At 37.1% G+C, this 26,943-nt stretch overlaps 2 protein-coding genes across 2 annotated transcripts; one reads left to right on the top strand and one right to left on the bottom strand.

The window, feature by feature from the left end:
• Positions 1 to 5,261: 5,261 nt before the first annotated feature.
• LOC125229568 (probable oligoribonuclease) lies at positions 5,262 to 6,936 on the bottom strand. The gene is made up of 3 exons (XM_048134446.1): positions 6,752 to 6,936; positions 6,331 to 6,572; positions 5,262 to 5,710 (listed from the first exon to the last, which is right to left on the bottom strand). Exons 1-3 carry the CDS (start codon positions 6,834 to 6,836, stop codon positions 5,366 to 5,368), a joined length of 672 nt encoding a protein of 223 aa, XP_047990403.1. The 5' UTR covers positions 6,837 to 6,936; the 3' UTR covers positions 5,262 to 5,365.
• A 437-nt stretch (positions 6,937 to 7,373) lies between these two features.
• Positions 7,374 to 25,771, top strand: LOC125229562 (mitochondrial proton/calcium exchanger protein). The gene is made up of 7 exons (XM_048134436.1): positions 7,374 to 7,554; positions 7,969 to 9,188; positions 9,626 to 9,893; positions 15,048 to 15,195; positions 20,009 to 20,282; positions 22,328 to 22,501; positions 24,496 to 25,771. Exons 1-7 carry the CDS (start codon positions 7,509 to 7,511, stop codon positions 24,649 to 24,651), a joined length of 2,286 nt encoding a protein of 761 aa, XP_047990393.1. The 5' UTR covers positions 7,374 to 7,508; the 3' UTR covers positions 24,652 to 25,771.
• Positions 25,772 to 26,943: the final 1,172 nt, after the last annotated feature.

A 26,943-nucleotide genomic window follows, 5' to 3' on the forward strand; every position in this document is an offset into this window, starting at 1 on the left:
ATATCCCCGCCCACAATATCTCTGCTTTGCCTAAAGGTAGAGAATGCTGTATGGCATTAAGTCCGCCTTTTGTAGTTTTTCTTTCTTTGTGTACAATAATGATTAAATAAATAAATAAATAACTAGTATCTGCTGATATGTACTTCATTTGACCAATTAGTAGTACTTAGCAGTAGTAGTAAAACAGTTTATTGTACTAGAATACAACACACAAGAAAAAGAGCTTAATTATCACTAGTACAAAGGCGAACTTACACCTTTAAGGGATCTCTTCCAGTTAACCTTCGAGCAATTGAAGGAGATGGAGATGGTAGGCATACAGTACAAACGATTAATTAATTCACATTACAATACAATTATGACAAATTGTACGCTGTCTCAAAAAAACATCGAGACTTGATAAGCTAATAAACATTCTGAAAACTGCATAATTTAAGTAAGACCTAATTACTTTTATTTTCAGCTTCTATCGCCCCAATAGGTATGAACTTTATATTTTAGCGGTATACGCTCTAAAGGATCACCTCGGCTCCGTTCCATATAAATATACCTAAGTTATCGGAATTACCACAGGGTACTTTCGAGTCGAGGGTCCTCTGGTGCCTGAGGCTGGAATCGAACCAGCGTACTTTCCAAATTGCTCGGCCAAGGTCATCGCTTTCTCTCATATGAGTAATCTATACAAGGACTCGTAGCTAAGGTAATGCGATTCCGTTCTTTCCGTGCGATTCCGTTCTTTCCGTGCATTAAGTTGCGGAAGTGTATGCTCATTTGTTTATCGATTTATTTGCTGGAATGTTTTATGCATTTTTATTTTCACCGAAAGGTATCTTATTTTTGGCAATAATTAAACATTTGGCTTACTTAGCTAATCAAACTCGGACCTAAACAACTATTGACATTTGACCGACATCAAGCATAGTAACTATGGAGATTAGAGGTACCTCTATTCTCGCTGATAGTAACCCTAGTAAAAATGTCTAGTTAGGAAAGGACGCCAGACGCCAGGACCTCAAAAAATAAAGACTGCCCATGGTGCCTCTATAGGCAATCCTAATTTTGCGACTCTTGATTTTTTATACTGCGTCGGTGGCAAACGACCTGCCCGATGATAAGCAGTTCCTGTAACATTATGGACGCCTGCAACGATACGCGATAAAATATTTTTGATAAGAGTGAAATTTCAGAGAGGAAAACAAGGGACATGAAAAAACCACTGGGGTGTAACCTCTTCGTCTTAATTACGATGTGAAGCACCTTATGTCTGCGACAGGTTAATACTCTTTATGAATTTAGTGCCATATTAATAACACAATAATAGGCCTCGAAAGACAGGCGGGGTGCTAACTGCGTAGGTTTATTGTTCATTGCTCGTCAGCTCTTAATGACGCCAAGCCCGAACATCTATCACCGATTTAATGTATTGTATAAGTATTACATAAAAAGTCAACTTTTCATCGTTTTAGAAGAATCAAGAGAGCCTTTAGGTAGCAGTTGGTGTAATGAAAAATTAAAATCAACATTACCTCCTTAACATACCTTACACGTACCTACAAAAATTAAGACCATAAGCAATGGAAATCATTTGACTCTGACATTAAATCGCGCAAATTTTCCTTAAAAGGATAAAAGAGTGACTTCTCCCGCGCCGGAACAGTTATTTATTTCCTTTCTTGGAAAATATACTTTTTGATTCCAATATTTTCCCAAAGAAAATTCCAGAGACAATTTCATTAAAGAGAAGTAAAATTTAAAAGGATTATCGTCCTTTGCTCTTTAAGTACTTTTATTATACCTACGGGGTGCCATCGAGTAGATGATGACGAAGTTGCGTGGCCGCTTGTTCATACAAATGTGTTAAACATATCTAGTTGATTTCAAATACGACGGCCCGATAGTAATTGAAACAACAAAAGGGCTTAATTCTGTTTGCCTTTTGTTATCTAATTAGGAGCACTTCACACTGGATCGCGTCGGTGCAAATTGCATACAACTAAAGCGAAAGTTCGTGTAAAAAAATGTCCCGCTGAAAAAGGGTATGGATCTTTTGTTTTCACTAAGCCTTACCCCGGCCGTTTTATCATGGGTCCTGCCTGTGACATGTGAATATAATGGCCGGCTTTACCAATAATAGTTATTTGTTATACAAGGGGGCAAAGTTGTATTTTAATGCCGAGTGTGGAATTGAAATACGAGCAAGTGAAAGGATTCTATAGTTGAACCACGAGCGAAGCGAGTGGTTCGAGAATAGAATCCTGAACTTGCGAATTTTTTAACACACGAGAAGTAAAATACATTTGCACCCGAGTGTAACACAAAACTTTTCCCCTCACTATAGCGAGGAAACTACAACGCAAAAAATGCATTTATCACTGCTTCCAGTACTTCCACAGGTGGTAAATCATCTTTATTACTAGATTCACCTACTTTTATCAACTTTAAAGCAGTTAATTTGACTTTATTCAAGGTCAAATTACTTTACCCACTAGTGGATAAAATGCGTTTTTACCCGCTGGTATTAAAGGACAAAACACGTGTTTCCGAGCTAGTGAGGGGAAAAATAATCAACAATGAAAAATGTTTGTTACGAATGCGGGCTTCACACTATGAAAAACTTTCGAACACTTCAAACCGACCTTTCTTCCGGTCTTTGACGACCGGTCTGGCTCAGTCAGTTCAGTAGTGACCCTGCCTGCTAAGACGCGGTCCTGGGTTCGAATAAGTAGGTAATATACGAATAAGGTAAGGGCATTTATTTGTGTGATGAGACGGATACTTGTTCCTGTCATGGATGTTTTCTATGTGTTAATTATATGTATTTATCTATTTAAGTATGTATATTGTCGCTTAGCACCCATACTACAGGCTTTGCTTAGTTTGAGGCTAAGTTGATCTGTTTAGGTGTCCCCAATATTAAAAAAAAAGTTGTATGGTGAAATGTGATAAGTTATGCAAATCTACCAATGACCAGAGATGAAGAGCGGTAAGCTAACTCGAATGTGAAATGTGAATAGTATCTATAGGTTTCGTGTGACTACATACTTTAAGAGGGCTTTCGTGTGAAAAACATTGAAATCGCAACCGAGCGCTTGATCATACCGTGTGTGGTATCAAATTAAAGGGCTTTGCGAGTTGTTTATAAATATATATCACATTATAGGACTTTTTCTACTTGGTCTAACAAAATATGAGAAAAAGTCCAAAAGTGGTAATAATTGTACCGGTGAAGGCTCGTTTTTAAAAAATTGCCAAAAATAAATAATAGCAATTTATAATCACTAAGGAATAACAGCAATTTAAGTAAACGTTGCAGATTCCTTAAATACAAAAATTATTTCGATGTGATGTGTATTTTCAAAGAAATTGTCACTTAATTTTAGGTAATTTCTGAAAAAAATTGATTTCGTCTTAGCCTCGTTTACTCTTTTTTAAAACCTTATAATAAAAATGTAGTCTGAGAAGTTTGTAATAAAGGGTATACGAATTATAAATTTACCTGTTTCAGTAATCAAAATTGTCCCAATTTTACAAATAAGATCGACTAATTCAGCTCTATACGTGAGTTTTTCTAAACGTGCTTGAGAAAAAAAATCATAATTAATTTAGTGACTTGGTTTTCAAACTCCAGTCTTATAAAAATCAAGATAATAAGATGCTCTAACTGAAATTTGAATTAAATACATCTATTGGATAACGGAAAGTGTAGTATTTCACCGACTAAAACTATCAATTTTACATTCTTTTGACGTTTTTTTTGAAAGCAGCCTTAATACGTAGAAAGAACAAGGTGCTAATGTTGTCTGACCATGCTTTCCACAATCTTGGCATTTACGGGTTAACGTTGGTTACCTAAGAATAGGTATATTTCGTAATTACGGAGATCAAATATTTAAGCTAAGGAGGTCTTTCGTTTCATAAGTATGGACGTAACGTAGCTTGGCATGAAAACTTAGCGCGGACCGTCTACATAAGTAGTTCGCTAATTTCCCTTCCTTAACCCTTAAATGCATGACCTTGACAAATATTCATTCAAATTTGAATTTTGACATGCTGTCAATAAAGTCAAAAATGCATGATGCATACGAGTATATACATCACTATGCATTTAAGGGTTAACTATCTATAGGTAATAACTAGGTACGAAATATCATTCCTACACGAAAGTTCTGAAAGCCAGCAGAAAAACCAATAATAAACTACAAAAACGTTAATGAAGCATGACGTCATGACTTCTCTCTACAGTCGCTAACAGATATATCGGATCGGTCAAGGTGCTCACAGATATCTGAACACGCCGTATCAAGTGTCAAGGCAATAAGGCGTGTTCGGCCCAATTTTTTTTTTTTCAAAGTTGTCCACCCCACTTTTTTGTAACATGGGTATTTTTTACGCGATTCATCCTACTCAGAATCGCGAGGTCTTTCGATCCTGATGGGAGAAAAAAAAAGTCCCAAGATTTCCATACATTTTTCAAACCTTCCATTCCGTTACCGCCATACAAAATGTATGCCATGTAACGGTGAGCCTCGAGACACTTTTTTTCTGAGTTCGAGATTCTGAGTGGAAACCATTTTGAACATTTCAAAATTAAAAAGTGGCAGGGGAGACAACTTTGAAAAAATGGCCCGTTCAGATATTATTGCGTGCTCCGATAGCTCAGATACATCTATAAAAATCTTATAACCAATTAGTAGTCCTCAATATGAACCTTATGCCTTCGGAATAAGGTTCAGTACCTAAACCTAATTGTAATTCAACTATGTGGTACAGTGAAGAGTGACGTAGACGTAGACCTACTTACCTATAGACAAATGTCTCCGACTGTTGGTAATTAACGTTATACGCGTCAGTCACTCCGCAAGTTTAATTGTTAACTAAATACGTAGAAAGATATGTCTTGTGCGATTAATTAATCAGCAACTGAAGTATAAACTAAGTGAGTATAGGTTAAATAGTAGGTTAGTTAGTAGTACCTACTAAACAAATACCCTGCGAGTAATTATCTTGTTTGGTATATCTGCATGTATTGAAATACCCAATACCTAAGTTTACGTATGATTTGATAGTATACCATAAGACCTACGAGAACCGTACTATGAAGTGGACGTAGTTACGCAATAACGTTCCAGTCCACATGAAATTGTCATTAAGTTTTAGACCTTGTATGAAAAACAAAAGTCTTTCATTTCAATGACAATTTCAGATGGATTGGAACGTTATTGCGTAACTACGTCCAGTGTAAGTGTAATAAAAAGAAATTATTATCCTAATAAATTATAATCAAACATTCATGATATACACGAAAAAATCCATATGTCAAAATTATGCTAAACATGAAAAAAATTAGCTAAAATGCTCAACACATTTACGATTTAAATATATGTTCTTTATAATACTTCAACTCTTCAATACTCTCTAAAATATCGTCCACAGCGCGATGTGAAAACTTCTTCTGTGGAATATTAGAAAAGTCCTTCTGGTACCAGCGCTTAGCCAGTTCTTTAATCGTACTGACATCAATTACTCTGTAATGTAAATACTCATTGAGCTGCGGCATGTATTTGCGTATAAACAGACGGTCCATGTAAACACTGTTGCCTGCCAGCGGGCATTTCTTCTCAGGTACATGGGAGCTGACGAATTGTAGTATCTGCTTTTCTGCCTCTTCGATTGATATATTGGATTTGTGACAGGACTCAGTCAGGCCACTCTGTAAATGTTTTGGTCAGTTACAAACATGGTTTAAAAGTTAATTCATATACATAATTGTTGAGAGAAAAATGCCTTATGCGGAAGCATTAAAGTCATACAAGTAGAATTTTACTGTGAATTAATAAGTAGGACTTAATCGAGAGTTGTAGTAGGTGGCGATCACAATAGATCAGAAATGGTTGCAGTGACACATAAGGCACTCAGAAGCCTTACTTAGCCCCTAACAAAGAAGAAAAAGAAGAATGAGTCACTAAAAATTCTACCATTGTCATTTTTCCTTCTCCTTGCACCATTTTTACATGTCTCTGTTTGGCCCGATGGTTGACTGGTAGAGAATGCCATTAGGCATTAAGTCCGCCATTTGTACATTTTTGTTTTATTTGTGCAATAAAGTTTAAATAAATAAATAAAAATCAAACATGGATAAATCCAATCATCTTGGCAAATTTTTATAAATTGCAATTCTGGATGTGTACAAGTAATGTGCAAAAGTAAACATACTATTTCAGTGACAAAAGATAGGGAAGAAATGAAGAAAAACACATGCCAAGCAGAGTTTTCTTAGAGAATTGGTAAGCAAATAATCATAACCCTAATAAATTAAGTTTACGTCTATACCTCACCATGTTGATTGATACACCACTGATCCATGCTCTTCAAGACATGGTCGGGCTGATGAATAACAATATTGGGTCCCGTTGCCACCACATTCAGCTGAGCGTCGGTCACTAGGCAACCTATCTCCATGATATAATCCTTCTCGATGTTGAGCCCGGTCATCTCCAGGTCTACCCATACTATTCGTTTTGCCGCGTCTTTGGCTTTAACGTGTGGTGAAGTATCGTGGTTTAGTTGAGTTTCTGTAACAAAAAAGACTTCTATATTTATGGATATTATCACTTACTATATACATCATTGAACTGCCAAGACTCGGTAGATAAAAAAAGCAAGATTTTTTCATATTTTTTATAGAAAAGAATCACGAGTTACTATGTAAATAAACGATCATAACCTCTGTAATAAATTGAGGGACACTTACTGCTACTGTGGGCAGACATCGGTCGAATGAAATACTTGACTAAACCGTTGATACTGAGAGTAAAAGAGTGCCTAAAGCTCAGCATTTATAAGATTCTAATTAAATTCGAATAAAATGAAAATCTTGCCATACGAAATTTCTGTCCTAATACACATGTCATTGTCAGTCAGCAATGTCGAGCAACTGTCACTGTCAGTGTCACCAAAGAGAAATCACTACGTTTTGTCACTACTGTCCTACTGTCACTGTCAGTAAAAAGTACTGCCAACCAGACTACTCTACTCCAATGTGCTACCGCAACGAGATAAAAATACGTGTTCGCCAACATTCACAATAAATAATACGACCATAGACCTTTAAATACGACATGGCGTCACTTGTCACTTTCATTTTGCATATTGAGGAAAGAGATAGCTGGCGTGCTTGAGATCAGCGAAGCCTAAATGAGACGTATTTCAGTATGCGTTCTACATTGATAACGCAAAATAAAGCTTTGAAAACTGAGATGAAAGTGAAAATCTTGAATAAATACGAGGTTTAAATTATATCATGATCTTTGCGATTGTTGACCTTGACCTCTTGGAAAATTTCAAGAATTGCGATTGGTAAAGCGATATCGTGCGTTGTACGCATTACTTGTGTTATTAGCATTATCTGTGCATTTTCCTCTCGATTGTCATGGTGTCTAAAGGTTGATTTTGTTTTTATTAGATTTTCATTCATATAAACGATACTATTATCCTCTCGAAACATAAACATGAACAGATTAATTTTGAATCCGTGCCGGTGCCTAAAAAGATCAAGTAAGTATTGAATCAGTTCTCGAAATTCGAAAAATCTAAAAGACCTTCTATAACCTCTTCATTCGGGTGAAGTATTCCAATTGATTGATTCGGAGTTTCCATTAAAATAATCTTTATCCTGATATCACAATTTCTAAGTGGCAAATGTGTTGTGAACGATCATGCAAATGATAGAGTTGTTAACTAATTGTTTACTTACTGCTTGGTCTAGACAAAACTGGTTTGTTGTTAGAACGAGTTTCATATATTTCTTGCTAGTTGCATAAACAATGTATGCTTGCAACAATTGTGTTTCCTATTTACTGCTTTCGTTGAAGTTTTTGTGTATATTTTAGGGTTAATTACTCACATATAATAACCTTATGTAATTTGTGATAATCTTGTGCCATATACTGTTTCATGCTTGTATTTTAGCTTTGAAATGGGAAATCAAAGAGTATCAATATTTTTCACACGTGAGACATGCAAGGACCCTGTCATATGCTATCCAGCCAGGTGAGCCTCATTTTGGCTTTACACAGCGGCCATTAAATGCTAAAGTTTTGTACACTCCACCTTACTTCAGAGGAATAGCCACAAGCTCCTATTACTATGACAAAGAACCGCTTAAACCTTCTTCAAAAGTCGAAGCAGCAGTTGAAAACATAAAGAAAGGTATTGCTGAAAAAGAGAAGCTTCCAGTGAAGGAAGTACCGAAGAAAAGTTTAGGGGAACGTATCATGGCCGAGATCAGGCATTATGCATACGGTTTCAAACTTCTCTTCATTGAAATCAGGATCTCAACAGGTTTATGTTTTAAGCTTCTTAGAGGGCAGTCATTAACTAGACGAGAACACAAGCTGCTCATCACCACTATTGGAGACTTGTTCAGAATGGTACCCTTCATAGTGTTTGTTATTGTGCCGTTTCTAGAATTCTTGCTGCCAGTATTCATAAAAGTGTTCCCTGACATGTTGCCATCCACATTTGAAAGCAAGGATCAGAAAGAAGCGAAGTTAAAACAGCACTTGAAAGTTAAGTTGGAAATGGCAAAGTTTTTCCAAGAGACTCTTGATCAGATGGCCCCTCAAGCAAGTAATAGGCACTCAACACTCGCCAAAGAATTTCAGAGCTTCTTTACGAAAATCAGGACCTCTGATGATGTGGCCACTAGTGAGGAAATAATGAAATTCTCTAAGCTATTTGAAGATGAAATTACATTAGATTCGCTGCAGAGGCCACATCTGATAGCACTCTGCAAAGTGTTAGGAGTGACTTCAATTGGTCTGAGTGCTATGTTACGGTTTAATCTACGGATGAAGTTGCGGTCTTTGGCTGCTGATGACAAGATGATAGCTAAAGAAGGTGTGGACAGCTTAAACTTTAGTGAGTTGCAACAGGCGTGCCGAGCGCGCGGTATGAGAGCTTATGGTGTCTCAGAAGAACGCCTTAGAAAGGAATTAAGAAATTGGTTAGATTTGTCTTTGAATGAGAAAGTTCCTCAATCACTCTTGCTGTTGTCCAGAGCCCTGATGGTGCCAGAACATGTGCCGACGACGTATAAGTTGAAGGCGACCATTTCTGCGTTGCCCGACACAGTTGTCACACAAACTAAGGCTGCTATTGGAGAGAAGGAAGGCAAAGTTGACTTTAAGGTAATTTATGCAGAATTTTTTTTTTTATGAGAAAACCAGAAAGCCTTCGCTTCTTTTTTTTAAATTGTGTTATAGTTAACAATAACAACAACAACAATTGTGCATAGGAAAATTTTCAATATTCATGTCTTTATTGCACAAAAAATGATTAAGTCCCAAAGTCAGAGTAGCAGCTTTAATTAATTCTTTGCCACTTATAAAATATTACAAGTGACAAGATCAAAATCACATTACCAAGGAGTGTACAAGTTTCTAATGGGTCGGCAACGCGCATGTGACACTCCTTGAGTTGCATGGTTACGTGCAACTAGGTTGGGCTGAATGACACAGCATTCCATCACACTACATCTACATCTAGGCAGGCGGACCGTATACCTGTTTGCCACCGATGTGGTATAAAATAAATAGTTTAGTAATGTCTCACTTCCTGATTTCAGGCTAAAGTGGATGTCATCAGGCTTGAAGAACAGAAAATCAAAGAAGAACAGGCAGAAATGCTTGAAGCGGAGAAAGAGAAACAACTACTGGAAGCCAAGAAGAGAGAGAAGGAAGAACTCAAAGACAAAGCTCCCGTGCTTGATATTGAACAGGAAGTTGCTGCCAAGGATACGGCGACAGTGTTGAATGTGGACAGTCCTAAACCGTCAGAAGAGGGTCTGTCTGGCAAGGATATTGAGGTCATCGAGGATGCTTTAGAAAAATTAGGTGAGTTTGGTATATTTTTCTTAGTTGCATAGTTGTGAGTGTGTTTAGTAAAACGTCCCACTTTGTCTGTTACCGTTAAGGCGAGCTTTACTTGTATCTTTATATGAATAAATTGACAAAGTGGCTTTATATGTATGTATGTATTCTTTATTTGCTAGAATCATGGTACAGCTATTACAGATTTTGTGTATATAAAATTATTAGGCCCAGCACAATTCTGCCGACTCGTGGCGTGCAAATTTTACATTAATTACTTATATTCTAACATGCATCTATTCTATAAATATTTACAATCATGCATTTGATGAATATGTACCTACTACACATATTTAAAGTCACACACAGGTCGAACGCGATTAATTAACATTATTTTTTCCTTTTTTTTTTTTTTTAATATGTGTACAAAGCGCGAGAACTTAAAGTGTTATAAAGTGTTATATGTACCTACTTTAAATTTATAAGTGTCCTATAGAATTTTTTTACATTATATTCATTCGATTGTGATGTCAATAATTTTATTGGGCATAGTTATTAAATCTTACAGTTAGTTTCTTTTAAGAATTCCTTAACCGAATAAAAGCACTGTTCTTTCAACCATAAATTCAGTTTTTTACAAAATTGTATATATGTATGCTATAGCATTCAACAAAGTGGGACGTTTTCCCTAGGTAGTTTTTTGGACTCTCTGGATAGTGAGATAGGCTGGATAGACACTTCAGCAACCTCAGACATATGTTCAACTTGTTTAGAGGCTGTTCTACTTCTACTCAAATTTGTGCCTCTTGATAGATTTCCTCCTAGATTTCACGTCATTGTTCACTTTGCGTTTTCATGGTGATGACAGACGCTACGGCCATATTATGTCTGCTGGCTGCCTCTGGTCTTTTAACTTTAAGTAAACATAAATAAACATAAACATAATTTTTATTGAAAACAAGTATTGCATATTTACATTACATCCAACAAATACTTAAAATAGGCTACTTGACCCTTTTTCAAAGTATGTCTTATATTATTAATTACTGTCTAATTAAACGAAAAAAAATAGTACCATATTTTATTACGACTTAAAAACCCGCAAAAAAATTATTTAAAGTTTACTTTTACGTGATCAGGCAAAAACAACATCAGCCATATTAATCTATAGAATATCTATGACATGACGTCAGTATATTTAGAAAAAAATATTTCACAAATTGTCACACCCGTCAACGACTATGAATTTTAATACAATAGAGGTTGCTTCTATGGAGATCAGATTACTACCTCTAATTTCCATAGTTGATCTGAATTATGTGACGTCACTCCATTGGCCAACACCGTTTTCGGAGTCCATAATTAAAAAAAATCATACACACATCTTTAATTAAAAATACGCAGTCATCACGCACTTTTAATGCCCGCAAGCTATAAATATTGATTTCTTAAGTCAAATACTACAGAAAACAATAACTTGATGTGCTAAATTCGATAATTAATTGTATAATAACAACGCGGCCATTTTGGAAAAGTACACTAAGAACAAAATATTTGTAAGAGCATCATGCCTATAGAAAATGATCTTTGTTGGCATTTCGCCATTACGGGAAGTTCAAGACCGCTACGAATTCGTAGTATGTAGCAATAATTTACTTACGCTTGCCAAAAAGATACTAAGAATCAAACTATGACTGATTATTATTTTAAGAATTTTCCTTCTTACAATAGAAAGTAATCACATCACTATTTTGGTTATGAAGCTTATTTTCATGAATTTTGATAATATGTTCAAATTTTGCCCGCAAAAACAGATTGAATAAATATTACTTGATAAGATGTAGGTCTCAGCATAAAATACTAGTCTCGTAATTTCGTTTGTGTCAAAGAGCAATGTAACAAGGGAAGTTCTACTTTATTTGGTTCGTGTAAGATTCAAAGTCGTTTGCAACAACTAAGTACATTGTAATGTACATTGGGCCTTACGAGGCTAGAGAGCGGACGTGTGTCGCAGTTGTTAGCTCATTGAGCATACAGTGGTCATTGTGTGCGTTCGTGATGCTGATGACACGACTCGCTGGTCATTTGCATGTATTACGGCGCTGTTACACGGGCAACACAATTGCCAGCAATTGACATACCATTGCCGCGTTTGCTCCATAGTTAGTTGGTGCGTATTGGACAAACGCGGCAATGGTATGTGAATCGCTGGCAATTGTGTTGCCCGCGTAACAGCACCGTAACACAAACACGGAAATGATGTGGATGTATTGCGCAATAGCCTAGTAGGAGCGTCCATTTACAAGTGTGTGTGTGTGTGTGCGTGATTTCAAGAATTTGCGACAGCTGTATTCAATACAAATTGCCCGGCATATCCGATTTCCTTCCTTCCTATACCTGTGAATCCTGTGATGTAGGCAGTCTTTTTAAGTTTTTTTTTTTTCATATGTTTGCGTCATCGTATTTGAAAATAATAATGAAAATTATAAAAAAAATACAGCAAGCATTAAGCGTGATTTTTGACATATTATTTTTATAATACCTTATTACTTTTCAAATGACTAAGAGTACTAAATGTTTAAATTATTATAATGTTTTGAAACTTTTGAAGCATTACTAATGTGTACATACACCCTTGCTTTGCCCCAACAGGGCCCATGTGAAACAATTTATTAACTGTAACACCTATAATTATTACCATGGTTCACATGGTTGCAATAAAGTATTAAAGTAAAGTATTAAAGTTATAATATTATTATCTCAACCTAATTGATTTACATATCAAAAAAGATTAGTTACACATTTCTTTCCTCCAAACTATTCCAATATCAGTCTTAATGTCATCTTTTATAGGTCCATAATAATTCTCTGACAGTTAAATCATAATGGCGGTGATTTGTCATGAACTATGTTTGTGTTACATTATTCATGCTGTATAATATATTACTGAAGGTCAGATACATTCCCACATACATAATGTGTGTCAGTCTGAAAGTAGTTCATATCAGCTGATAAAGTAAACTTCTCTGTAACTATATTATTATCGGGCTTATCAGAATTATCCATTAGTTTTCTAATTTCATGCATTATAATATAATTTTCCGCATTTTATCCACTAGTGGGTAAAGTAATTTGACCTTGAATAAAGTCAAATTAACTGCTTTAAAATTGATAAAAGTAGGTGATTCTAGTAATAAAGATGATTTACCACCTGTGGAACTACTGGAAGCAGTGATAAACGCATTTTTTGCGTTGTAGTTTCCTCGCTATAGTGAGGGGAAAAGTTTTGTGTTACACTCGGGTGCAAATGTATTTTACTTCTCGTGTGTTAAAAAACTCGCAAGATCAGGATTCTATTCTCGAACCACTCGCTTCGCTCGTGGTTCAACTATAGAATCCTTTCACTTGCTCGTTTTTTATTCTACACTCGGCGTTAAAATACAACTTTGCCCCCTTGTATAACAAATAACTATTATATTAGGTACCTATTGTCCCGGATCTGTAAGTTCACATTTTTGACACATTTGTTTTGAAGTATGTTGCGATCGGGCTAAGACGTATCGTTTGCCAAATCTAGCGATTATTTACGAATTGGTTGAATCGATTAGGCCCTATGTACAAGGAGGCGCTTAAACAAATATACGATTTCTATCAACTTACTGAAATGTCATTTGAATCGAAATGACAGACTGCCACATATTTTTTAAACATATGGTTCACTAGTTTAAAAATAAAAAAAAAACGATGAATGATAAATGACATAATAAGTAAATCCTGCGTGATAAATTAATATCGTAAAATACTCACTAACGAAGCTCCGCAAAAATGTAACATGTGTTAGATTATGTTTAAAGTAAGCGAAATATTGTTTTTAAGTACTTGATTTTTTTAAATATTATTACAGGATTTTATTTAAAATTTCATTAGGTTGCGCGAGTTTACGTTTTGTGGACGCTGTCATGTGTCAAAAAGAGGTTCTTACAGCTCTGGGACAATACTTCAGTGAGGTTCATTGCAAATGGAATAGTCCCCCTTGATATTATGGTTGATATTTGACGGGATTGTCTTGCCAATACTTTAAAATAGTTTAAAGACTCATAATATTATTCATATCAGTCAATAACAGTAATAGTTTTTTACTAATATGCCCCTTTATTGGCATTTTGATTTACAACCAATTGTTTTCAATCTTACCGTAATTTCTTCTAGAAACAAAAGATACTAAGATAAAATGTTATCTCTGTATATTTTTATTTGTGTTTACTGTTTATCACTAATCCTTGTCTACGGATATCCACTAGATATTATATCAGCAACAGGATAACAATATCACGCAATGTCTAATAATACATGTCAAATAATAGGAAATGCTAAAAAATATTTTGCTAAATTTTAGTCTTACATTTTTATCATGTTTTTGTATTTGATGTATAAGGCAGCGTTCCCACTTAAGCGTCGCGTGTCTCGGGGCGCGCAACGGACGTTTCCGCCACGCCGCCGAATGTAATTCAAAAAACGTCTCCTCAGTACATCTTACGTCCTTCCTATACAAAATGTGCTGAGGAGACGTTTTTTGAATTACATTCAGGCGGCGTGGCGGAGACGTCCGTTGCGCGCCCCGAGACACGCGACGCTTAAGTGGGAACGCTGCCTAAGTTTTGCCCCAGCTTTCAACAATACTATCCGCTTACATATGTAGTGCGAAAAGATTTGCCTTCGTATTGTTACGGGTACGTACGAACGTGTCAGCTATTTCAGTCAGTCTCAGTACAAGATGTACTGACATTGACTGCATTAGCATGACAAATACGAACGTTTCCGGAAAAATACGAAGGAAACCCTTTTCGCACTAGATTTTTCGCAGCTTTGTATAGTTCAAATAAGCAGAGGGATCTTTTCTCTGACCATTACTGAACCACTGAAGGAACATTCCATGGACTGTCCGATACAAACGGTTAGGTATAATTCGTCTGTCGCGTTTTTTTTTTTCGATGATAAAGCAGGCGATTTTTTTTTCAATATTTTCAATTTTGCACTTTCGAATAAGATCCTCCTACACCAGCCAATATAAAATTCGCCTTTGTACAGGACAGCAATAAAGCCTTTCATGGAATACTCCTGTACAATTGTTCTGTATGTCTCGAAGCATAAAATATCAAAATACATGTAAAATTCCAGCTGAACAAAAGAAATCCCTGCTCCTCGAAAAGGAGAGCATCCAAGAACTCAAGTCAGAGCTCTCCGAGTACAGCGAAGATGTGAAGGAGATGCAGGAGATTGTCAAGACCAAGCAGGCAGACATCAAGGTCTCCAAGGGTGCTAGAAGGTATGTTTTATAATAATTAGTGCGTTTTCACATTGTCATGTCATTTCATATTTGCCAGTCGCTTTTCGGTGAAGGAAAACATCGTGAGGAGACCGGACTAATTCCAATAAGGTCTAGTTTACCCTTCGGGTTGGAAGGTCAGATGGCAGTCGCTTTCGTAAAATCTAGTGCGTACGCCAAATCTTGGGATTAGTTCTCAAAGCGGACCCCAGGCTCCCATGAGCCGAGGCAAATGCCGGGATAACACAAGGAGGATAATGAGTGCATTTTCACATTATTCGCCCCGATATCGGATGTAGGAAGGATGTCAAAGACGGATAGATGGCGTCTATAATATGGGATATCGGTCCTACATCCGATATCGGATCGGATTATGTGAAAACGCTCTTAGGCCACACAGCGAGGCATGACGCGGGGCAATTTAATCGCGCGGCAAACGTCCAGGAATGCCTTGCTGTGCCTCGGTCGAGGCAGGTCCTTCAACCGAGGAAACTCGCAGGAAAAATATTTCCTCGTCAGTTGTACCGATGTAGAGGTAACTATTACACCGTATTCTGATAGAAAGGGGACGTTGATTGATGTTTTTAGGGTTCCGTACCTCAAAGAGGAAAAACGGAACCCTTATAGGATCACTCGCGTGTCTGTCTGTCCCTCTGTCACAGCCGATTTCTCCGAAACTACTGGACCGATTTACTTGAAATTTGGCACACGTATGTAAACCTGTGGCCCAAAGACGGACATGCAATATAATCAAATGAAATTAAACGAAATTTAATCATAAGGGGCACTTTTGGGGGGTAAAATTGAAAATTAAAAATCAAAGTTATTAGAACTATATTGTGATACATATCAAATGAAAGAGCATTTTATAAGCATTTCAAATATATTTTTTTTATAGTTTTTATTTTGGTAATTTAGAAGTTATTTAAGAAAAATTACCATTCCCCCCCTTATCTCCGAAACTACTTAGCGTAAAATTTTCAAAAAAATACACGAGATAGCCCTCTACCTGTAGATTACAGGAAAACCTATTAGAAATCTACAGTCAAGCGTAAGTCGGACTTAAGAGAAAAAAAACTCAAATTGAGATTTTTACTCACTGCCGCTGCAAGTACTTACTAAATGTTTTGAAATTTTGTGAGCGCCATGGACAGGTAGAAAGAAATTCATTTCTGTTTAGAAATTGTTAAAAATTTTAATCATTTGCCAAAATGACTTAAGTTCCTACTAAAAAAGAGGCGCTTAAGACTGTTTAGAACTGCACTGACCATAATATTGCCCTAATAGGTCCAAAAAATGGTGTATATATACGAAAACAAAAAAATTGTGCCACCGACAACCAAAATCTGAAGTCTATTTGCTCTATCTCTTATAGTTTCCAAAATATACGCAAAATCATTAAAGTACAAATCTAGTGTACGTTGCTATCACATGTCGTCAGGCGCTCATGACCTTTTTGTATGGAAATGTCGAAATCCGACTCGCACTTTACCGATTTTCATAGAAAGTTGTGTTTTATTATAGTTTTGAAGGAGGTTTCTTGTTTTTAACCACCAACGCAAAAACGACGGAGTGTTATAATAATAATAGGTTTGACGCTTGACATGTCTGTCTGGCATCATAGCTCCCGAACGAATCAATCGATTTTGATTTAGTTTTTAATGTTTAAGGTGAATTCGTCGAGATTTTTTTTTGTACCACGTAGGTGGCAAACATGCATACGGTCCGCCTGATGGAAAGCGGTCACTGTTACATATGGACGCCTGCCACTCAAGGAGTGGCACATGTGCGTTGCCGAGTCGACTCATTAGAAACTTGTACAAACCTGTACTTAGAAGGGGCCTGGGTGCCGACGACTCAAAGGACCGAAGGAAGGAGGAGGAAGGAAGGAGGAAGGAGGAAGGATCTATTGTCCTAATTACTTCCGTAGGTCCTCCAATTGCGACACAGGCTGCCAACATTTTAATTACACTTTGTGCATTTTAATCTTTCGGGTCGCATGACCACGCCGTTGATAGTTCATAATTAATGGGAAAATACTTGAACAGGCATCCACGACTACTTTCCTAGGTTTAAAGATTGATCAGGGCTTAAACTGGGACCAGCAAGTAGATAAACCGTGTGGTAGTCGGGGCAGTGCGTGCTTTGCCTTAGGTCGAGTTGCAAAGTCTGTGGCTCCAGAAGTAGCCCGGACATGCTATTTCGCCACTGTCCATTCATTAATTAATACAGTACGTTGCGGAGGTCTGGTCTGGGGATGTTGTCCTGAATGGGAGAGGGTCTTTCGTTTTCAGAAACGAGCTGTCAGGATCGTTGCTCAGGTACCTGTAGACAGTAGACACTCCGGCCAAAGAACTCTTTAAAAAATAAGAATCCTTAAGCTAGGAACACACTACGCGGACGTCCGTCGTAAATCGACCGCGGACGGGGATCTGGACAATGAATATACACTTAACCGTGCAAACTATCGGTCAACGGACGTGGACGTGGCCTTGAGCGCATGGACGTCCGTTCGAAATCTGGCTCGCTGGATGTTTTGTTCCGTGCACACTGTTCGGTCGCGGTCGCGGTCGATTTACGACGGACGTCCGCGTAGTATGTTCCTAGCTTTACACTCATTACACTGCCTGCAATAGTTATCATGCAGGTAGCCATTTATGTAAGAGAGAACTTGGCAGCATACAAAACCAGGGGCGGCTCACTCCGCGATTCTATCGCCGCGCTACAAGTACATGTCAGCGGCCGCGAGTTCGCGGCCCATTCATTGGCGACGACCTTCGCGCGGCGCAATAATAGTTATTTGTATAATAGTTATTTGAAGAATCATGAACTTGCGAGTTATTTATAGAATCCTGAACTTGCGAGTTTTTTAACACACGAGAAGTAAAATACATTTGCACCCGAGTGTAACACAAAACTTTTCCCCTCACTGTAGCGAGGAAACTACAACGCAAGAAATGCGTTTATCACTGCTTCCAGTAGTTCTACAGGTGGTAAATGATCTTTATTACTAGATTCACCTACTTTTATCAATTTTAAAGCAGTTCATTTGAATTTATTCAAGGTCGAATTACTTTACCCACTCACTAGTGGTTAAAATGCGTTTTTACCCGCTGGTATTGAAGGACAAAACACGTGTTTCCGAGCTAGTCAGGGGAAAAATTCAATGTTGGCTGCTCGCGTGCGGTCCGTTTGTTAATGTAGGTAAGAATTTAGAATGGCGTCATTTTGTGAACATCAAAGGAGCCTTCCGTACTTGTACTATTATACATAATATATTCTGTGACAAAACTAATAACATGTGTTCCAAGTACAACATTCGAAATGCCGGAAAGTTAGTAGGTATCGACCGTAAATTGGCGAAATCCAATTTACGGTCAAATTAACACATGTGATGGATCCTGCCGTCTATAATAAATTGCCGCAATATGTGGTTGAAGCGCCTAGTGTGTCGAACTTTAAGTACCTATCGCTTAAAAAATTGGCTGGTCGAGCACCCGTTCTACACTAATGACAATTTTTTTATTACCTAATTAGAAAAATATTTTTGTGCATTTTTTATGTGAATATTGCCTAACTTTTTGTAATTTCAATCTTCTGTCTATTTATTCTCTAAGTATTATTGCTGTATAAATATTATTTTTTTTAATCAAATCTTGACGTGTAAAATGGCGTTACAAATATGAATAAATGAATATGAGTATAAGTAGTATGATTATTTTAACCATTGAAAGTTTGTACGGAACCCTCGGTGGGCGAGTCCAACTCGCACTTGGCCGGTTTTTTTTAAATAATCCAAAATTAGGACAGTGGGTTCCATAGAAAAAAAAACTGCTACCGAGCATAATTATTATACATTTTGCAAAAAAACACGATCTATATACACTTCTTTGTCATCACTATCGCAAAAAATAAAGGTCATCATCACCATAGATAACCTTAGCACGTGTACGTCTAGGTAAACGTTGATAATTCGTGAACAGCCAACAGGAAGGCCTATCGCGAACGACCGAATCGACGTCGCACTTGTAAATTCGTACATAAATATGACAGGAGGGCAACAAGTCGAACGTAGTGCGCGGTAGGCCCCCCTGATATTGGCATGATAGTTTTATCTGTTGCGAATCGGTGACCTTGCAATCGACAGATAATCTTACTGCAAATGTTGAGACGTTAAAAATATTCTTATTATGGCTATTGATTACGTAACCATCTCAATGTGACTTACGGAAGGCTATTCATGATGTCAGCTATACTATTCACATAATAAGTTAATATATATTTTTTTTGTGAATGTACAATTTAGATTTTTACTTTTACGCATGTTATAGGATTTTAATTTATTTAGGTATAATTTAATTTATTGAAATAATAGGTAGTGTTTTAAGTTTTTAATATGTACATATTATAAAGTATAAGATTAATTATAATTTGCAACACAATTTTGACATCTGTTTAAACCGTTAGCATGGTCGCGCGATAAACGATAAAACATCGGGCCGACCTTATCGCACTTACAGATAGTGGGCCCATTTTCAAAACTGAAAGTTCAAAGTTACAAGCGGAAGTCTCTTCCCAACTTGTCATATTAGACTTTGACAACCACTTGTAACTTGTAGCTTCGAGAAATTGGCCCCTGATGTTTTATCATTTATCGCGCGACCATGCTTGCCTGCTTGGTCGAATACCGTATCAATGTAGGACTGTAGGTATAAAAAAAGGAAAATAATCAACGTTAATAACTAACATATTTGAGACACTAAAATCAAATAATAAGTCGATTTTAATCACAAATACCTTTTCCTTTTTCCAGACTATACAAAGCAGTTAACAACATGATCAGCAAACTGGACTCCGTTCTAGTCGAACTAGAGAGCAAAGAGAAAGTGCTCCAGAAAACTCTAGAACAGACCAAGGCCGAGCCGCAGAAGGCCAAGGAACAGCTGATCCATATTGATGAACTGATGCATTCCATTAAGAGCCTACAGAAGGTGCCGGATGAGGCCAAACTGAAGCTCATCCAGGATGTACTTGGCAGGTTGGATGATGACTTCGACGGGCAGTTGAAGGTTGATGATGTTCTGAAGGTGAGTACTGTATTCATCAAAATAATGCTGTGGGTCTAGTGAAAAAGGGTATAACTCAAATTGACTCGGTGAAAAAGGTCACAAGTCCCACCACGGACTTGTGACCTTTTTCACCGAGTCAATTTGAGTTATACCCTTTTTCACTAGACTCACAGAATGGTACTAAAGGATACATGATTGTTAGGGCCCATTTAGACGATGCGAGAACTCGTATACGAGATTCATTACATTGCGTATTTGATTGGTGCGCTGAGTTGTTTGTAACCAGAACAGATTGTAATGTATCTAAAATCGTATAGGAGTTCGCATGCCGTCTAATTCAGCCCTTTAGGTAAAAAAACCGGCCAAGAGCGTGTCGGGCCACGCTCAGTGTATGGTTCCGTAGTTTTCCGTATTTTTCTCAAATACTACTGAACCTATCAAGTTCAAAACAATTTTCCTAGAAAGTTTTTATAAAGTTCTACTTTTGTGATTTTTTTCATATTTTTTAAACATATGGTTCAAAAGTTAGAGGGGGGGGGGACGCACTTTTTTTCCGTTGGGAGCGATTATTTCCGAAAATATTAATATTATCACAAAACGATCTTAGTAAACCCTTATTCATTTTTAAATACCTATCCAACAATATATCACACGTTGGGGTTGGAATGAAAAAATATATCAGCCCCCACTTTACATGTAGGGGGGGTACCCTAATAAAACATTTTTTTCCATTTTTTATTTTTGGACTTTGTTGGCATGATTGATATACACATTGGTACCAATTTTCTAGTGCTTTTACTGAGTGCGGACGGACGTTACTGACGATTATCCGGAAGGACGGACGGACGGACGGACGGCCGGACGACAGACAGACATGGCGAAACTATAAGGGTTCCTAGTTGACTACGGAACCCTAAAAAGCTTGTTATGCGCCAGACTACTAAATTTTATGACGAATGACCTGGTCTAGTTGGTAGTGAGTGACCCTGCCTGCTAAGCCAATGATCCCAGTAAGGGCATTTATTTGTGTGATGAACACAGATTTTTGTTCCTGAGTCATAGATACACAGACAAAATAACCTCATCGATGTTTTGTAGGTATGTCGGGAGACGATGAAATATATGACGTAAACACAAAAACACGTTTTCAGTGCAAACTCTGCACGTGGTCTGTCTAAATTAGTTATTTTAAAATGATAATGACCTCGTTAAATACACTTGTAGAAAAAATGACGAGGTGTTAGAAATAGAATTGGTCGAAATTGAACATTATTTTAGTTCGCGTCTATTTTATTTTTGTAATTTATTTTGTTGGCATTGAAATTGTAAATATAAATATGAAATTCAAGTAGCAGTTATGATATCATTCATATGATGCAATATAATATATTTGTAAGTAATATAAAACTGATGAAGAAGTGCTATTTTTTCTTGAAATATCACAGCTTAATCTTGTTTAATTTTATATAAGTAAATTTGTATTTAATAGAAATACATAAGTTATTAAAATAGTTAAATATATATTAAAAGGAAATATTTTCCTATTTCCTTTTTGCCTCTTTCCCCATATTGTATTTGTGGTAAAACAAACTGGAATTTATCCCTTTGCCAAATTGTATTATTAACAAAATTATGATATTTTAGGGATTATGATGGCATACTGTGCAAGTGTTATTTTAAACATTGAACCAAACTTGATTTATGTCGATTACTTATATTGCCTGATGGCAAAAAAGAGTAACGCCTACTGTTCTTATACAAAAGTGACTCAATAGTTGCCTACAAAACGGTAAGGTCCGACCGAGAATCTCGGCCGCGAATAAATTGTATGAAGTCTCGACCAATAGTCTCGGCCGGCCGAGACTTTAAAATACGATTTATACGCGGCCGAGATTTTCGGCCGGACCTTACAAAACGGTTTACAAAGACGGTGACGGTGGCGCCTCTATTAATTTCTACTCTTTTTTGCCAGGCTTTCTATTATAGACACTCTGTGTCTGCGACATTAAAATCGCTGCCAACTTGTCTTGGTATGACTATAAACACAATCTCGAACATTCCAGATGGTTGAAATCATTGGCAACGAGAACGTGAACCTGTCAGAGAAGCAGATGCAGGAGCTAATCGAACTTCTGGACAAAGAGGAGATTCTAGAAGTAGAGAGCAAGATACAGAAGGCACTGGACAAGGCCGCAGCGGAGAAAGCGCAAAACACTGAAGCTTTGGAAGCCAGCAAGGTGAGTTAGGCATTTATCGTCACAAGTTATAATACTGCTGCACAAGGAGATTCTAGAAGTAGAGAGCAAGATACAAAAGGCACTGGACAAGGCTGTAGCCGAGAAGGTGCAAAATACTAAAGATTTGGAAAGTCAGTCAGCAAGGAGAGTTTTCATGCGATCCAGTCAAAAAGCAGATGGTCAAGAAGGTTCTAGGAGTAAAGCGTAAGATACCGAAAGCACTTAACAGCTACAGAGAAGAAGGCGCAAAATCATAGATTAAATATAAGATCATACCATCCCATACATTAAAATGCGACCGCCTAAGACCGCGCATACACTACACCACACATAGATGGCGCCACATTGACATAGCTTTATGGCTCAAAAGTGACAGTGCGCTAAAAGCATTTATTAAGTGTAAGTGCGAATAGGACGGCTTGACGTTTTATCATTTATCACGCGACCATGTTTGTCTGCCCTGAATGTGGATCCGATACGAGAAAATCTATTAGAAATTAGTTAGAGTGGCACTGAAACTTAGTAGTTCATGTGCTCTGGCTACCCCTTTATGGGATACAGGCGTGATTATATGTATGTATGTAATTAGTTAGAGTAGAGAAGCAGATGCAGCAAGGGTAAGGATATGATCTATAGGATGAAAAGTCACATGACTATTTCCATACATTTTAAGTTTCGATTGGCATGTTCTGTTTTGAATTTACATCAACAATACAGAAGTATGTATTGTATACTCGTCCCTCAATACGCGGCGACGTTGACACGTGACGCGCGGTGGCAGTGAACTTGGCGCGCGTCCATGAGCCGGCCGGGCTATTGCTCCACTGGACTAATGCCCGCCGATAAGGAACATGTCGTGGAAACTTTTCCGGACATGCGCGATTGTTGAACGGTTCTTTTAAGAGATAACCTAACCACAAAATTAAAATTTTGAAAAAATCCCCGACCGCGACATAGTGGGCCGATTTTCATGAAACATGGCTAAGAACACTCCCGACTAACTCAGCTTTCAGACTAAAAAAATGAAATCTAAATCGGTTCATCCGTTCGGGAACTATGATGCCACAGACAGACACACACAGACAGACTCACAGACACGTCAAACTTTTAACACCCCGTCGTTTTTGCGTCGGGGGTTAAAAAGTACCATTTTACCAAAACGAACAGCTTTTGGGCTATTTTGACTTCAAGTCAAAACTACGATGAATTGCAAAAATGAAAATACGTGTCGTCTGGTTTTCATACAAATTTTTCTTGTTAAATGTGTGTGAAAATGCGTCACTAAACTCCCGATTTAACCCTTCGAGTCCCAAGCATTTGAACCTCAGAAACTTATCTTCTGTAACACTGAAATCATAATGATGTCGCTGCATGGAACTCGAAGGGTTAACTATCACGATACAAGAGATATATAAACCATGAGCATCATGATTCTGAGTTTAGAATAAATTGCATCCTATTAAATGTATTGTATTTTATAATTTTACATCGACAATTAAACAGCCATTAAAGCCATGATAGCCAAAATAGACAAATATGTGGTAATGGTAACACACTTTTGTCTATTCAAATGAGTGTGTCACGGTAATTTTAACGGAGAATATGTCTCGATCTGGGAAATTCCATTTCTTATTTGTTTACTACTTTTGGCCACTGTTATTATGGCTTCATGATTCAGTGTTTACAGTTTTTATTACGATTCACTAAACTCGAATTGTATACATCTCTGCGGTCATTGACTTTGTCCTATATGTATGTACATAATTACATTATATACACTTGAGGGAAAGCGATAGAGTGTTGTATTAAATTTATACACAAATTGTGCTTGTTTCATAGGCATAGTTTGCGATAAATAATCTGAAAGGAATTTAAAAGCGATAACACTTACTAAATTAGAAAGTTTATAGCCGTTTATAAACAAGGATCTATAATAATAATAAGTATAGGTTCTTTAAAGGGATCCCATTTCAATTGTTTTTTCTCAATTCCAGGGTCTATTCGACTTAATCCGAGAAGCGCAAAAGAAGCGGGAGATGAAGAAAGCAGTGGAAAAGTTCAGCGACGAGCCGGCCATCCCCAAGAGCGAAGACATCGTTACCAAGGCAACCAAACCCGAGGAGAGCAGTAAACGGCCCGAGCGCCAATGAGGACGACCTTTAGAGTAATGGACTTTTAGAGTTATGTATATACTGTGGCTCGGTGGCGCTTACGTCTTATGCTAGTCGCGGAACCAGCAGACATGACGATCCCAATACATGTTGAAAATATAGGGAATGCAGTACGTCTAAGTTAACTTTACACTGACTTGGAGAATGATCGATCATTAGAAACGTCTTTTTTAAAAAAAATGCACACTTATAATGACAATTACCACCTTCTGAGGTCAGAGGTGAGCTCCCTTTGCGCTATAACAAGGGATTCTTCAAGAAGCAAGTATTTAGGGTTATCAAAAGTCGACAACGCATAAGTGGCTCCCCTGATGTTGCTTATGTTCCTGGGCGGCGATGACTGCTTCCCATCAGGCGGCTCGTCTGCTCGTTTGCTACCATAAAAAAAATCTATGCTAGTGCAGAGTTAACTTGGTCCAACTTCAAAGTGACAAGCTTTGAGCCCATATGTAAAGTGTAATGTAATGTTTCCCTGATGACAATAAGCATTTGTATACATGTAATCGATGACTGCATGTAAATAGTTGATGCCTATTCCGTTTCGCACCGTACAAAATGATCATATTTTTATTTATTTCCCGTTTCGTTATTTATGAAATTCTATTTTATTGTTTATGCATTTCTGTGATCGCTGTTGTAAGTTTTATGTTGTGTATATTCTTTGGGTTACCGCTGCACAAATTGTATGTCTGTATGTACTAGTTTTTTGATTGGCACCGTCCTATATCAGATATTGGGATTTACTTCAAGTATAAAATATCTCACAAGTTGCATTTAAAATGTGACACATTTGTGTATATAAAAGAAAGAGAGGATTAATAATATATAATTTCAAAATATCCATAACCCTGTTGTATCATGTGATTCTTGGCTGTCTATAATTTAAGAGATCAGTATCACGAACCTATCTGCACTCTAATGCAGATATTATACTAAACATTTCTATAATATACCTTGTTCTGACATAACTATTGTCAGGTGTAACAAATATAGTGATTTCAATGTTGTAACTATTTAGTTCATTTATGTACACATTCGATGTGCTGGAACACGAACTTACTTATGTTAAAGTAAGAGAATAAAGAGATCATTAATTAAATTATGTGGTTTTATTACACAACCCTAAATTTAAAGTATTTGACCTGTTCAAGTCATTGTTCAGGTATTTTTTACTATAACTACATAATATTAATAAATAAAGTTAATGCAAAACCGACCTAACGCTAAAAGCAAATCGCTATTGAGTTGGGTCAGTATCGTTCTCAGTAGTCTTAGGTCGTAGGCATGTTTAGGTACGGTCAGCCAAGAAAGTGGTTTACCACTTTTCCGACTCTTATTTGAAAGTAATTGAAACTCGAAAATTTAAGGTCGAGTAATTGAAGGTCGAAAAGTGGTAAACCACTTTTTGGCTGACTGTACACTAGGTACCAAAAACCTTCAGATAACCTACAAGAAACCTGAAGAAACATAAAAATATCTTTAAAAAAATAAGCGCGTTACAAAACACGGAGAAACTAAAAAGCAAAAAATAATAAACCTTTGAATTCAGATTTCTTATCGGATTGCAATAATCTAAACATCCAAATTATAAACAAATCAATTATTTTTGTAGTCGGTACCAGACCTGCGTGCGTAGCCGAATGGCATTTCTCCGACGCCAAACGAAAGCGAAACGCCGCGCCAGTTAGTCGGGCTCTGTCGCGCCAATACGCACGAGCGATAGAGATAGATATCTACTAGCGTTTCGTTTCATGAGCGTTTCGTGAGCGTTTGTGCCATTCGGCTACGCACCCTGTTCGTCGCCTTGCTATTTCCTGTTTGCCCCACCCAACCATACGCAGGCTGGCCCCGACTCCAAAAATAATTGATTTGTTTATAATTTGGATGTTTAGATTATTGCAATCCGATAAGAAATCTGAATTCAAAGGTTTATTATGTTTTGCTTTTTAGTTTTTCCGTGTTTTTTAACGCGCTTATTTTTGAAGGTGGTTTTATTTTTTGTTAAAAGTTTGTTTATTTGTTGATTTTTAGTGGTTCCTATTGATATTATATGTATCAGTCCGAAAATATGTACAGTAGTGAAAGAATTCTCCTTTAACTCCTAACCATTGAGGAGTTGACCTTCCATCATCAGCTCAGCCACATAAAATTGTTACCATCAGGCGTAAATACTGGTGAACCTTTGAAAAATACACTAAAAACATAACATGTGCCTATAACATTTGAAGAGTTCCCTCGATTTCTCCAAGATCCCATCATCAGACCCCGACT

Source organism: Leguminivora glycinivorella, chromosome 9 (genome assembly GCF_023078275.1).
Source record: "Leguminivora glycinivorella isolate SPB_JAAS2020 chromosome 9, LegGlyc_1.1, whole genome shotgun sequence".
Lineage (NCBI taxonomy): Eukaryota > Metazoa > Arthropoda > Insecta > Lepidoptera > Tortricidae > Leguminivora > Leguminivora glycinivorella.

Coding starts and splice junctions, on each gene's coding strand:
- LOC125229568 (XM_048134446.1), bottom strand. CDS start 6,836: ATGCTGAGCTTTAGGCACTCTTTTACTCTCAGTATCAACGGTTTAGTC. Junction 6,573..6,751: donor GATGTCTGCCCACAGTAGCA/GTAAGTGTCCCT, acceptor TTTTTGTTACAG/AAACTCAACTAAACCACGAT. Junction 5,711..6,330: donor GTATCAATCAACATGGTGAG/GTATAGACGTAA, acceptor AAACATTTACAG/AGTGGCCTGACTGAGTCCTG.
- LOC125229562 (XM_048134436.1), top strand. CDS start 7,509: ATGAACAGATTAATTTTGAATCCGTGCCGGTGCCTAAAAAGATCAA. Junction 9,189..9,625: donor AAGGCAAAGTTGACTTTAAG/GTAATTTATGCA, acceptor TCCTGATTTCAG/GCTAAAGTGGATGTCATCAG. Junction 9,894..15,047: donor GGATGCTTTAGAAAAATTAG/GTGAGTTTGGTA, acceptor GTAAAATTCCAG/CTGAACAAAAGAAATCCCTG.